Genomic DNA, 13,631 nt, shown 5'->3' with positions numbered 1-13,631 from the left:
ACACTGTGGATTTCGGAATACGCGCTACGACCATCCTGGCTCGTTTTAGTGTTTATGGAGCTAGACGGTTTGAGTATTGAAATTCGTCTGTATCACAACAAAGAAATGTCTGAGTTGGGCTTTTAGTCAACCCGGGTTTACAGTGTATGTCTCCACGGCTTCGCAACATTAGTCATTTTACGGAATGTAGCCAAATACGAGGCAGGCCACACCTGAGCTGTCAGCTGGTCCCTGAACAGCCCCAGGACACCCTAAGAGTTCAGATGTCACCGTCCTTCAAATTCAGATTCTTCAAGTCATGACTCACTTTTGAAAGTTTTATTTACGTACATGTTAAAATTTAAGTATTTCGTACATTAACATGTCTTACTGAATTTCAGGATTCTGGTTTATTTTATGTAAAGTGACAATGAAATAATGATCCAAGAATTTCAAAGCAAATTTCCGGATGAAAGCAATCGGGAAAGTGTGCACGTGGCCTCTGCTACACGTACTTGTTCAGCCACTCGAGTAGATTCCTTCTCGCCTCTTCAATATAGGGCTTGTCTTCAGGGGAACAGTCTTCTCTCTTTCGATGCACAAATCCATGAGTTTGCCCGGAAAATGTTTTAATCTGATATTCCACTTTGCAGTGTTCTTTCAACTTCTGGGTCAGCAGAGAGACCTGGAACATGCAAAGGTTTGCAGGATGATGTGGCTGCGACCCCACAGCAACATTTCCCATTCTCTCCTAGAAGAGGCTCAACATCAGTGCTGTGACAAGCCCCATAGCTAATGAAGGTTTTACTTTTCATGGTGTAACTAACATAGTTCTTACCTCTGGCAAAGTTGAGGATTCAGAGCAATATACAAATGACACCACGGACACTATTTGAGTCGCATTAACAGGCTGTATCTTATATAATATATTCTATAACATTTAATAAGTAATGTCTTCAAGTATACAACAGTCAATATATCCAATATGAAATTGAGTATGTTCACACATGAGTCATTTGAAACTCGTCAATAGAATGTATTGGCTATGAATAAGAATGATAATTTCTTCTGCGTTTTCTTCCTCCATGGACAGGATTTAATGCACCCTGTCTGTAAGGACAAAGACCTTGTGCTCAACCGGGTCACACGTGGGCGGAGGGGGAGGCGGGGCCCCTTCCCCGGCAGCTAGGCCCCGCCCAGAGCGTTCGTGGGGGGTTACCATCCCACGCGACGTCCCGGATGAAACCTGCTTTAAAAACTTAATGTTGAAAACTATCTGGCGCAACACATGAGCCATTTAGTCTGTTTTCCCACAAACGTCAAATCGTGTTGTCAAGCTGGAATGTGATGAGGAAGATGCCGCGTACCTGCTCGAGAGGGATCACAGCATCGTTTTCGGCGAAGATGAACAGCGTGGGGTTCTTCAGGCAGTGGACGTCTTCGGAGTCCCTGACGAGGCCTGCAGAGCGGGGGCCCAGCTGTGATTCCCACGCCCCTGCCAAAGACACCCACGCGGACGCTCTGGGGGGTCTGGCTGTTCCCTCAGCAAGTCACGGAAGTCGGCTGGCCTATGACATCAGCCTCACGGGGACGCGGATCTAGCGGGACCTTCCCCTCGCTTCGTTCAGCAGGAACGAGGCCTTTCCAGCTTAGACCCGGCCAGGTGCGCGTCGGGTGGACACGGGGGCAACCCCAAAACTGCCCGTCCTGTGCGCGTTCATGTCCCAGGAGGTGCTGACGGGTGACCACCACTGTTCTAGAAGTTTCCCACGCTCTCCACAAGCCCCAGGCCCTGACTCGAGTGCACTGAGTGGGTGCATTTGTTGGGGGGGGGCGGGTGGCGGCCCTTTAACAGGACACTGGTGCTCAGACGCGGCCACGAGCATGAAGTCCCTGGACGCAGTACCCGGTCCTAGCAGGCCGGCCATAAACACTGGCCTCCGGCCTTCGTTCCAGCATTTGAGAGATCAAGTCAGAAGCATGCTCTGCCTTGGGGATTCACTCCCACAGGAAACTAAGTGGAAGTCTTGCAATGCAACGCCATTTTCAGATAATGTTCAAGGAAGGCTGTTCTGACACTTGGGAAAGGCTACGGAAGATTCTATCCCGGAGGGACCTCGGCGAAGGGTCATGTAGTAAGGGCATCTGGCTCAACCAGAATACAAGGACAATGGGGGTTTATGGCCGAGAAGCAGGGCGGGGCAGCAGCAACATGGGGGACCGGGGGATTCCGGCCAGACGACAGGGTTCTTGCTGAAGGCAGGCCAGGTGACAAGATGCCCAGGAGTGATGACGTGAAAGCTGGGGGAGCCTCACTAAACGGTCCCTGTGGGCCAAGAACAGAGCCCAAAGTCAGAGCCTGCTCAGAAAGTAGACTCGGAGGAGCCCTACTGAAATTTGGCCGAGTCCTAGTAGGTACGAGAAAATGATGGGTGGCCCCCCCCAACACCCCCATTTCCCGCTGGCAGCACATCAAAGACAAGTAACCAGGAGGCTCTCCGCTCCCCTGTAACTCCCCTCTAGGAGGCAGGGGGGGCCGCGGGAGAGGGCCGCGCTCCCTGCCCCACTGGGTTAACGCCCCTGTGCACAGCGACTTGCTGGCCCCGGGCCGCAGCTCTGCACCGCACTGCAGAGGCCAGCAGGGGGCGCCTTTCGCCAACACGCAGGGGGCTGCGCGTCCCAGGGACCGTCAGCCTCAGCTGTGCCCAGCAGCACCAGGCAATTTATTCCCTTGGCGTAAGTAAACATTGAGTGTTCTTAACATGCTAAAAGTAGGCTAAACTACCACTGTGAGGAACCACTAAACCAAATAAGAATCATTGCTGTAACTACGACATACACATTATGAAGGAAAGCCAAATTTCCCTGTTTCATCTTATTCCGTTTACATTTTGATGGTCCGAATGTCCCTACAGCGGGAAGTCAGCATGCCATTTCCACGCGCAGGTGTGATAACGTCCTCGGCAGCGCGATGACCCCTTTGGTTGGTTTTGGCTGAAATGTTTACGCTGCTATTCACATTTTACAGTGGCTTTTCCTTGTTCCTCCCCTCGTTCAGACTGCACGTGTGTGTCTGTCTGCACTTGTGCAGTCAAGAATTACTTGTACCTTGGGGAAAAAAATCTGTTCATAGATGTTGTTCATAAAAGTATTGCTGGGAATGAACCATTACTGCAGAAAGAAAGGTTAATCCCCCCATCCTAAGTGAGGCCCCTGAGACGTCAGCTTAGCTGACTTTCCCATGGCGCCGTGGGGACCCAGGTCTCCTCACTCCCAGGGACGTGCCCTGGTCACTGCATCGCAAACCTCCGCCTCCACTTGCAGAGTTTTAGAGCCAGTTTCATGACGACTGGGTCTCGTCTTGCACCCGGGACCTCTAGCTGGGAAAGAGGCTCGTGGTGGTTGTCACCCACCTCCTGTTTTCACTGTGTACATTTGTACAAGGCGCGGATTTACCATAGACGGCCACCCCCGCCTTGAATTCCGGGTATCGCATCATCAAGTGGTGCACGGCAACTCCGCCCCAGCAGAAGCCCACGACGCCGATGCTCCGGGCGAGACACTGTTCTTTCAGATACTTCAAGACTGCGTCGACCTCTCTAGAACAGGAAGAAAAGCTACTTGAGAATCCAGAGGTGTTTTGTGAGGCCCTGGGAAGGGATGCCGGGCAGAGTGCGGGGCCGACGGTCGCAGGGCTGTGTCAGAGGCTGTTCCGCTGTTCCTTGAGATTGAGATTCTTCCTCTCAGGGCTCTGTCTCACCACCTCCGGCTCACGTGAGGAGTGACTCCACGCCCAGCAGGTCTCCCTGCCAAGCCCAGCCTCCTCCAACCACCTGACGGGGCTGCAGCCCGGTTCCCTCCCCACAGCCAGCTCATTTCCCAGCTGAAAGCTGAGTGGCGGACTTTCACGGCCTCAGGAAAAAGGCCAAAGGCCGCAGCACGGCTCTGTCCCCTCCGAGCTCCCCCGTCACATCTCTCTCCTCTCTATAGGCACCAGCTGCAACTGGGCAGCTCCCCAAACTCTGCCTAGGCACATTCATCCCCCCGCCTGACACCCCACTCTGCGTCTCCCGCCTCCACCCCTGCCCAAAGAGGGAGCAAGACTTGGAAAGCCACCAGGACTGTTTAAGCCAAGAAGGGACAGAGGACAGTGGCCTTTGTCTCCCAAATGGTTCATTTGCAAATTGGTGGTTTGGAACAACTCAGAAGACGTTTTCGAGTAGAAGCGATGTGCTTAATTGGAGGGCCGCAGCCGTCCGCGTCCTCCACGGAGGGAGGGTGGGCGTCTGAACAGGGGAGCCGGGCCCGCCTCTGCCTCCAGACTCCACTCTCCCGGGGGCCGATAACTTACTTATCAATCTTTCTGGCATTTCTTGTTTTCAGCCACTCAGGGAAGGTGGCCCAGTCCCCAGAGGGGTGCCATGGCTCTTGGCCTACAAAGAAGTCCGGAACGATGGTTCTGTAAAACAGGGATATTTGGCGATCTTAATTTCACTGCTTTTGGGACTCAACATTCACTTACATCCATTAGAAAACGTGTTACGTTGGCGATTCTCGCCGCAGGAAAAGAGAAGTCTTGACCATGAGGGCCAACTCGGATCACACTGGAGGCCAGCTGGCACCCAGCCAGGCCATCTCGGATTTCACAACGGAAGGGGTGGGGCCTTCGGCAGCCCCTCTGCAATGACAGGGCCACAGGCAGTGCACAGACTCCAGGAAGTATCATACCCAGGACAAGGGGACCTGGCAGCCAAGGCCTGGAGCAGGGCGGCTACAGGCCCCCTGAACCCCCGCCCGCAGGAGTCACACCTCTCAGCGAACCTTGCACATGAGCCTCAGGTCACATGCACACCTGGCTAGCACCTCCAGTCACTATGACCAAGCAATTTTCCCCAGTCTCTGCCTGAGCATGCCAACAGGGCACGACTTTCTGTCCAGATGGTGTGACCTATCAGTGGGCTCTGGAAGGGGCCAGAGAGGGAAAACAGCCAGCACCCCGATCCCCGACCAACGTCTGGGGAGGAAAACATTTCCCTCCTTCCTTTCTAGGTTCTTTGGCTGGATAAGGCATCACACTGACGTAAGACAGACGAACAGGAGAAAAACAAATTGAACCGTGTGCGTGAGAAAAGGGGTTCCGTGGAAAGGGAGCTGGCGGGGTGCTGGGACCATGACCCCTGCCTGGGCAGGTCCTGTGGGCCGTGGCACCCAGGCCTCCGACTTCTTCGGGCGGGGGGGGGGGGGGGGGGCGGCCCGGCTTTGTCTTGACACACCTTGAAAAGAAACTGCAGCGTCCTCCAGAGAGCAGGGCCTTAGCTGCCTGTCCCAGGGCCTCCGTGCGCTCTCCCACCTCTGCTCGTCTTCTTGACCTTTCCTCCTTCTCTCCCATCACATAAAGAGGCTGCGAAACTGTCGTTCTCAGGAGCGTTTGAGGTCTTGCTCCCTGCCATACGTCATCAGTTTGGCTCACAAACTCATCCCGATTCTCTACGGGTCTGGACATTTCCTACGTCCTACATCGATAACTTCATACAGAGGGGAGCCCCATAAAAATATGCATCAGACCCAGAGGCAGTCCAGTACGAAGGCTATAAGCCAGCCTGAGCTAAGGGGCAGGCTAGGGGTCTGGGGCTTCAAAGGGAAGGAGATTTAAATCAAAGGAAGATAAGAGCAGGTATCTGGTGATTAGATGTTTGTCCTGCAGCACAGATTGGCCACTCAGATAAAAGTTATCTCTGGCAGCAGCAATCCTTAGCTAGATTCTTTTAGGTAATTCAGGGAGAGGTAAAAGTTTTTCTTGGACCTGCTGGGGTTGGATTGCCTTCAGCTCAAAACAATCCATGTGCCCAAGTAGCACACTTGGGGGCGGCCTGCTCTGCGACCCTCGGTGGTCTGTGCGGGCATCCCCATGGACGGGGAACACAGCTCCTCCTGCAGGGGTATAACCTGGGTCGGGAAAATCTAAGTTCAAGTCCCAGGACGGGCCTGTCTGCCCTGTGACCTTAATGGGTCATTTAACCGCTGCCGGCTCCTTCTCTGGAGCTGGCAAATAGAGCCTGGGCCGGGCACTGCCCGCCCTCCAAAGACCGTTCGAGGGCAAGGGAGCTGTACCGGTGTGAAACTGGCTCGGGAAACAGGCCCCTGCACTCGCTGTTTGTGATCCTCCTCCAGCCACAGGACCCGACATCATGCCCTGGCTTCCTAATTGACAACATGGGAACAAGGACAGTCCCGCCCTGGAGGGGTCTTTGGGAGGACAGAGGACAACAGCCCTCTAAGAATCCTAGGCAGGGTCTGGCCGAGCCAGAGCCCAGTCAGGGTTGCTGTCATTTTAATTCCTGGCCTCGCCCCCAGGAAGTGAAGTTGCCTCCTCTCCCAGAAGAAATTATGAGCCTAGAAAAGTGAAAAATCTAGTGAAATTCCACTAAATTTGCATCGCAGGGCGGAGGGTCTGCTTCCTCTAAATCGGGTGGGAAAACGAGGCGGCTACCCTGTGGTCTCTAGCTCCTCTCTGGAGGAAAGCAGAGGGAATCGGGGTGCTCCAAGCTCAGGGCTGGCTGGGTTTCCGCCTTCTGAACGGTTCCTCCTCTCCTCTGAGCTCCCCGGAAGCTGTTACCAACAGCAGGAGAGGCGGAGAGCAAGCAGGTGACAGCGTTCGCCAGGGGTGGCCGCGGCCACGTGGCCTGACAGAGGCATAACCTCTGGGAGATGAGCGAGGTGTCACGGCCAGTTCTGGAATCCGCTGTAACTTGGACAGGGCCAGGGGTGTCGTCCGGGGCCCAGGACACCTGCGGGCGCCCCGCCTGTGAAATCCGACTCAAGGCCAAGATGCTTCAAGGACCAAATAAATAATGGGTCCCTTTCGGACGGGCGAGGTCTGCCCACGGCGTCCCGTCCCTGTGCCCACTCAGCGCCCCACGTTGAGAGTGCCCAGGGATTGGGTTGGAAGCAGGCGCCTTTCATTGGACACCTGCTGGTGGGCATTTACGTTTCCTATGACATTCCCCCTTGACCTGCACCCTAGAGAGAGAAGGAAGCAGGTACTGTAAATTAGAATATGGTCAGGGTTTTTTTTGGTGTTGGTTTTGTTTTCCCTGAAGGGAGAAATACAGATCACGGAAATGTACATGAACTTAAATGAGGGGACAGAACGTCACACTTACGTGTAGCCGTTGCCTGCAATCATGTCAGCCATGTATCTAGTATTGGGCAGCTGCCAGCCAAACACATCTTGAATGACGATCACGGCTTTGCCCGTGTCGACGGGGGGTCTGGTGACATAAGCCTTGATGTGTTCCACTTGAACTTCGCACCCCATCCCTCCATACTCCATCCTGTGGCCAATGTCACACGGGCGAGGATGAGCTTCGTTGGCCATCGCCGGTACTTAAGACAGGCTGCAGAGAGAGAAGCATGCCTCATATTCTGAGCGGTGCAAATCCAGGGATCATGAACAGTAAGTAAGCTAAGATCAGGATTACGGGGAAAAAATTAGTTTTAACTTTGCTCCTCGTGGAAGAAATCAGCGATGACTCCTGGTGTCGGCAACATGACAGGTTGGGGCCGGGACGCCAGTTCTCGTCGCAGACGCCGGAAACGCCGGCGCGAATGCAGGCGACGAGTAAAAACAGGCATGAAGGCACGCGCGGAAAAGGGCGGCATCGCCCGGGCAGGACGTGGACGGGAACCACAGCCGGCCGGCGCACGCCAACGCCGCGGGCGCCCCCCGCGGCCCGCGGCCCGAGCCCTGCACCGCCGGCCCGTAGGGTTCTGCGAGGGCGGCGCGGCTCGGGACCCCGCGACACGGATTTGTCGCTGAGACTGTTGTGGCCGTCGGCCCCCAAAAGACACACGGACCACCGGAAACTCAGTGAGTTAGAGGAAACACTCTTTATGCAGCCAGCTGGGTCTGCCAGGGGTACGTGGACCCCAAATTAAGCAGCCCCAAAATGTAGAGGTACGGGGTTTTTAACCCCCATTCCCATTCTTCATTCTGTCTAAACACAAAGTGCCGACTCTCCTCTATTCGTTACCTGTCAACACACAGGTCAGGAGCGTAAGCGGGGTACAGAAGCAGAAAGCTTGTTTGGAATGTTATGTTCCTATGGGTAACGGCCTATGTGTCTATGGGCACAGCCACGTCCTCATGGACATAGCCAAGCAGTAATTTTCCTGCAAGTAACAAATTTCTAGCAGTCATTTTTCGGCCATTACGAGACCTTCCCACGCGATGTTGGAGCCCTCAAAGGTTCCTATTTCGTGGGGGAGATAAAACAACAACAACAACAACAAGAAAAAGAAAAAGAAAAAGAAAGAAAACGAAACAAAAACAGTCAACCAGGACTATAAATATGCTAAGGAAGCCCAGGAAGGGAAAACAGAAACTAACGCCCAAACTGACACTGTCCTGTCCAAGGAGGGAACCCTGGGCTGAGAAAGTAACACCACAGCTGGCCCTGGGGACCTGGCGGAGACAGGTGCGAATCCACGTCATGGCAAGGCGTTCACAGTCCAGGCCGGAAAATGAACAGTCCCCGCCGAGGAGGAGCTCACTGCGCCTGTGGCGGCGCTCCAAACGGACACGCGGGGGTGGAAATGGGGGGGGGGGGCAACGAGCTCGACCGAACAAACAGAGAGCAGGAAAGGAGAAGAAAAAAATGAACAACACCGATCAGCTACAAAGCAAGGAGTAATGTGGCTGAACTAGGTCCAAATCAGTAGAAACAAATTAAATCCACCGCTGGAGACAGATTCTCAGACTGAATTTTTAAACATCGAGGTGCCATCGGAAGGGAGGACCTGGGAACGCGGAACCCGAAGAGGAACATGCAGGAAAAGCGTCCAGGTGCCTGGGATTTGCCTCCAAGGGGGCCACAGCTGGTGGCAAGGGAGGGGAGCCTCAGCGTTGCGGGCACGGGGGTCGGGGGGGAGCTCCCCAGTATGCTCCGTGCCTCTCTCTCTACTTTTATATATGCTTGAGATTGTCTGCACCAAAAAACTTTGATGTTTTTATTAAAACTACAAGGCGAAAGACTCCATAAACAAAGCAAGACAACACAGATGAGAACACATCATCCTCGAAGCAGAAGATCTCAAAGCTAGATAAACTATATGACGCATGCTTACAGATCAAGAAGAAACAGTCCTTCCAGGATCGGGGCGCCTTTCCCCCAAACGACACGTTGGTTAAAAGATAATTTTCAGGAGAAAAGTAAAACCGTGACTCTCACACAGCCATAAAAACGAACACGTTGAGGTGTTTTTTTTTTTTTACTCGTATGATAAGCACGAGACAAATAAAACTGGTTCAAAGGAAAACAGAAAAGGCCACAAATGGTAGTGGAGGAAAGGCGTATCGAGCTGCACTGCAAGCGGAGACGGACAGATGTTCCCACCGGTGGGGAGGAGCCAATTCACGCTCCACCAGACGGGACGGAACTGACAACTCCGAGGGTCGCCCTGACTCTTGAAGGGCTGCGAAATACCTCAAACACTGTGGATGGAGCTGGAATGACGGCCCAGAAGTGTGGCCGGCGGAAGGTGGACTCCCCCGGGACGGTTTCTTCTACGTGACATTAGAGGGCCACCTGCCGGGAGTGGTAAGGCTTCCTCTGAGAAGCCAGCGGGCCGGGGGCCGACGTGCATGGTGGGGTCCTCGGGGAATGTGTCCGGAATGGCCTCTCGGTGCCATGGCAGGGGGGCCTGGCCACACACCCCGCCCACCCCGAGGTCGGCTCCGTGGTCTCCACTGGCGAAGCCTCTGGAAGTCGGGGTCCTCCTCGTGGCCCCGGGGACGGCCGAGACGTGCTCCTGCAGAGGACGCCACAGGGGGCTCGTTCTCTGTCAACGCCGCGTTACGCGCGGCACTAACGCACGTGACTCCCCACAACCTTCATGCGAGATGCCACACACGTGCGAAGGACCAGGAGCCCCACGCCGTAGGGACGGACCTTCGCGGTCCCTGCCGGGCTTTCTCTCCCGGCCGCACCCCTGCGACGCTGTCCCCGGCTGGGCCCTGACTCCGGCCTCCCCGTCCGTCTCTGCGTCCGTCTCTGCACCGTCCGTGGTGGCGAGGACCCCGCTAAGTGGGTTTAGCCAATGCCCCACCCCCCGCCCCGGCTCCGGGTCCTCACTCCCCGCCGGCCCCCAGGTGAGGTCCGAGAGCCCTGGCTGGCCTCCCGCCCGGACCCCGCCAGGCCGGCTTCGCGGGGGTCCCGCCCTGCCGCCTCCTCGTAGTAAGTTCCCATCCACCGCGCCCTGCTCTGGGAGCCCCCACTTCTTCTCGTCCTCGGAGGGGAGCCCAGTCTCTCTCCTGCAGAACCCCCCGGCAGGGTCCCCCACCCCTGTCACGCTGGTCCTAACAGTGGTCTGCCCGGCCGCTCCTTATGACGAGTCACGAATGAATAATGTTTTTCTAGAACGTTCTCCAGCCCTGCGACACGACAAGCCAGACCCGCGGGGCCGCGGCCCTCGCTCCCCCCCTCAGGGTCCTTTCGCTCCGTCCGGGTCAGGGCCGCGTCGCGTCTTCTCTGGGCCGGCGGCCACGTCCGCGCGGCTCCCTCGGCAATGAACAGGACGGACTCTGCAGCACATGCTCATGCTGTGTCCGTGCGGAGTCCTGCTTTACCTTTCGCTGGAAAGTCTCCTTTAACCTGACCGAACGGCGTCCCCTTCTCTCTCCGGAGGTCAGAAGGGCGAGGAACAGGGGTGAGGCGCGGTCCAGCAGGTGCGGTTCTCCTGCTTTCACACCCCAGAGCTTTAAATAGCTTGGAAGTCAGACTTCCCGACGCAGGAAGGATTTGCAGCAGAAACAGAGAAAGCAGATTTCGGGAAGCGAAGGGGATCGGCGCAGACGGGGTCAGCGTAACAAGCAAAGAAGACTGAGAACGTCTTTCCGGAAGCTTCCGAGATGTAGAACCGGGAACCGTTCGCAGTCTCAACAAAAGCAGCACCGAGGGCCAAGCGGCGGCTAAAAGGCTGGTGTGTCCCCGTCGCCGGATAAACACCCCAGGGACGTGCCTGGCGACCCACTTTCAATCTCGCAGCCCTGCAGCCAAGGCAGGGCCCTGCTTCTCCCTCGATGATTCCGTGAATGCCGACTCCCCCGGTTACTTACTTTTCAGCAACCACACTTGTGTCTTCCACAGGGCACGTGGTCCAGGCAGCACTAACGAGAAAGTTAGACGTGATGAGCACACACTGGCCCGAGCACGTGGCTGCCTTTGACCTTTTCTCGGGCTGTTCCAGGCCTAGATAGGGTTTCCCCAGATACCCGCTGGGCTCACGTCTGACCACCTTATTTTAAATGGGCTTTCAAAACAACAGGTGGCCTTTTCCGTCAGCGAGAAACCTGAACGGCAGTGCCCGATGTCAGCAAGGCCGGCGCAAGGCCACGCTTCTGCCTGACTCTTCATGCAGCCGAGCGTGTGTGCCGTGCAGTCTACCTTGGCAGTACCTGCCCAGCATCCGGGACGCCACATGCCCAGACCCAAACCTCCTCTCTTAACCACCGTCCGGAAAAAAAAAAACGGCCAAAACTCGATGCAAAATGTGCTCATTTCCCCCATCATTTTATCGCAGTAGTGAACACTACACAACCAAAATGTTAACTGCAGGACACCAGGGACAGAGTATTTCGAGGCAGGAAGGGAAGGATTCGGGCAGCGTTAAATGGGGAAAACAGAAACAAAACACAAAAAACGAACACGAGTTCCTATACGGTGTGATTTCGACTGTTTTTAAACTTGTATGGCGAAGCAAGACAGGAAGCTGTGCCGCGGTGGCTTGGCGCGGGGCGTCACTCCGCAGGGACAGGGTCCCGCTGTGGGAAGTCCGGTTTGGAACGTGGGCTTCGACAGGCTCGGTCCCGGTGCACCTGGCACAGAGCCTCGGTGGGGCGGTCGCCCGCGGGAGTCGGGGCGCCGCGCAAAGCGGTTCTGCGCGGGGGAGGCGCGCCTACCTGCTCAGCCGCCTGCAGACCGCCGTCCACCGTCCGAGGGAGTGAGGCGGGGGCGGGCCCTGGGCCACGGTCACCGGCCCCCTGCGGGCGTGCCTCCCGCCGGGACGGAAGTGGACGCGGTGACCGTGACGGAGGGCGGCGGATCCCAGCGGGCCAGTGGCAGCGCGGGATTCCCAGCCTTGGGGACGGTGGGGGCCCGAGGGAGGGAAGGGGGAGGGACGGGGGAGGGACGGGGGAGGGACGGGGGAGGGACGGAGCGGTGAGCAGGAAGGAGGGAGGAGACGGAGGGAAGGAGGCTGGAAGGGAGACAGCCAGCCTGGGACCTTGACAGGCTCGCCTGGCTACGAAGACCTGCAACCTCCTTGTTGCAAATCAAAGTCAGGCTATTATTCTTAAAAATAAATTATTACATGTTCATACTTGCCCTCTCCCACTCCATGTTTGGTCGGTCACTTGACCAAGGTGGTGATAACTGTGGAGGTAAGCCACGACCTAAACCTGCAGGGAATTCTTAGGAGTTTTGTTTTGTTTTATTTTGTTTTGTTTGTTTTGTTTTGTTTTGTTTTGTTTTGTTTTGAGCCAAACTGAGAACAACTGCAGGGAAACAAAATCTCAAAGGAGTGAGAAAACGCTCTGGAGAATGGTCGTTTTGCAGCTTATTTTACACTAAGGAGGGGTACACGAAATCCGTGTATGGATTAAGGGGGTGGGTTAAGGGGGTGGCAACTCGGGAAATCTCTGGGATTGGATAAAACCACAATGGAGACACGTACTTTTTTAACGTTTACAGAGAGTTAATAATTAACTTTACAGCTGGCATGTGGGGACCAGCTCTGTGGTCTCCTGCCTACTCCACTGTCAATTTGCTTTGCTAACAGCAGTCCCCTGAGGGGTCTGGGGGGAAAAATCACGCTGACATTTCAAAGGTATGTTATTTTAGATTCAAAAAGGTGATAGAGAGGCTCCCTGAAGGTAAAGATTGACCTTTGTCAGGAAAGCTACTGACCTAGGACGCGACAACCCACTGAGGACCCTTTTCAGTTGGGAATTTTTATGCCCAGATCGTCCTGTGTGGTTGCTCTCCATCTCTGAGTTTTGAAGATCCTTCCAAGGGGCCTCCCCTGAGCTTGTCGGGTTTAGCATGCGGCTTCTTTTTTGTCCACATAATCAATTCAGTTAGCTACAGGTTAAGAAAGACAACAAGGAGAAATGTGATTAGGGAAAGCGACTCCAGGAAAAGGAATAGCAGCTCTCTGACGCCGTGAGAATTCAATCAGAACAACTTAGGACGCCGGTGGTAGAAATTTATTAATTTAGATCCTCCTGCGGACGATAACCAGGGGTTCTGTGGAAAATAACCTCAGAGGGCGATCCGATCACAGATGCCTACCTGGGCAGGTCTCGGTGGGTGGTCGCCAAGCGAGGCCTACACCTTCTTCAGTAATCTTCGAAGGCAGCACTGTTCTTGTGCATCCCGGATAACACACCTTTGAGATGCCAGAGTGCTACCCCGAGATTAGGGTATTAACCCTCGAGAGACCACATAATCTCCTTAACTATCCTGTAATCCGATCCCGGCCCTGCTTCCTGCTTTCTTCCACCTTCAAGGAATCTTCCTTACATTTCCTTCTTAATTTTAAATGCATAATAAATAAATAAATAAATAAATAAATAAATCACCTTGCAAAACTGT

At 55.0% G+C, this 13,631-nt stretch overlaps 1 protein-coding gene across 2 annotated transcripts; it reads right to left on the bottom strand.

Annotated features, from left to right (window-relative positions):
• Nucleotides 1-303: 303 nt before the first annotated feature.
• On the bottom strand, nucleotides 304-12,109 carry LOC107520799 (carboxymethylenebutenolidase homolog). Of its 2 annotated transcripts, XM_036225520.1 has the most exons (7): nucleotides 11,939-12,109; nucleotides 11,096-11,146; nucleotides 7,143-7,376; nucleotides 4,331-4,438; nucleotides 3,436-3,578; nucleotides 1,347-1,438; nucleotides 485-664 (listed from the first exon to the last, which is right to left on the bottom strand). In XM_036225520.1, exons 3-7 carry the CDS (start codon nucleotides 7,355-7,357, stop codon nucleotides 485-487), a joined length of 738 nt encoding a protein of 245 aa, XP_036081413.1. In that variant the 5' UTR covers nucleotides 7,358-7,376; nucleotides 11,096-11,146; nucleotides 11,939-12,109. The 2 variants fall into 2 exon arrangements, with proteins under 2 accessions (XP_016020463.2, XP_036081413.1); XM_016164977.2 differs by lacking the exon at nucleotides 11,096-11,146 and having other exon boundaries at nucleotides 304-664; nucleotides 11,939-12,105.
• Between the last annotated feature and the right edge of the window lie 1,522 nt (nucleotides 12,110-13,631).

The sequence above is a fragment of the Rousettus aegyptiacus genome, unplaced genomic scaffold (genome assembly GCF_014176215.1).
Source record: "Rousettus aegyptiacus isolate mRouAeg1 unplaced genomic scaffold, mRouAeg1.p scaffold_m13_p_8, whole genome shotgun sequence".
NCBI lineage: Eukaryota > Metazoa > Chordata > Mammalia > Chiroptera > Pteropodidae > Rousettus > Rousettus aegyptiacus.
This window is presented reverse-complemented; position numbering and strand designations above follow the sequence as displayed.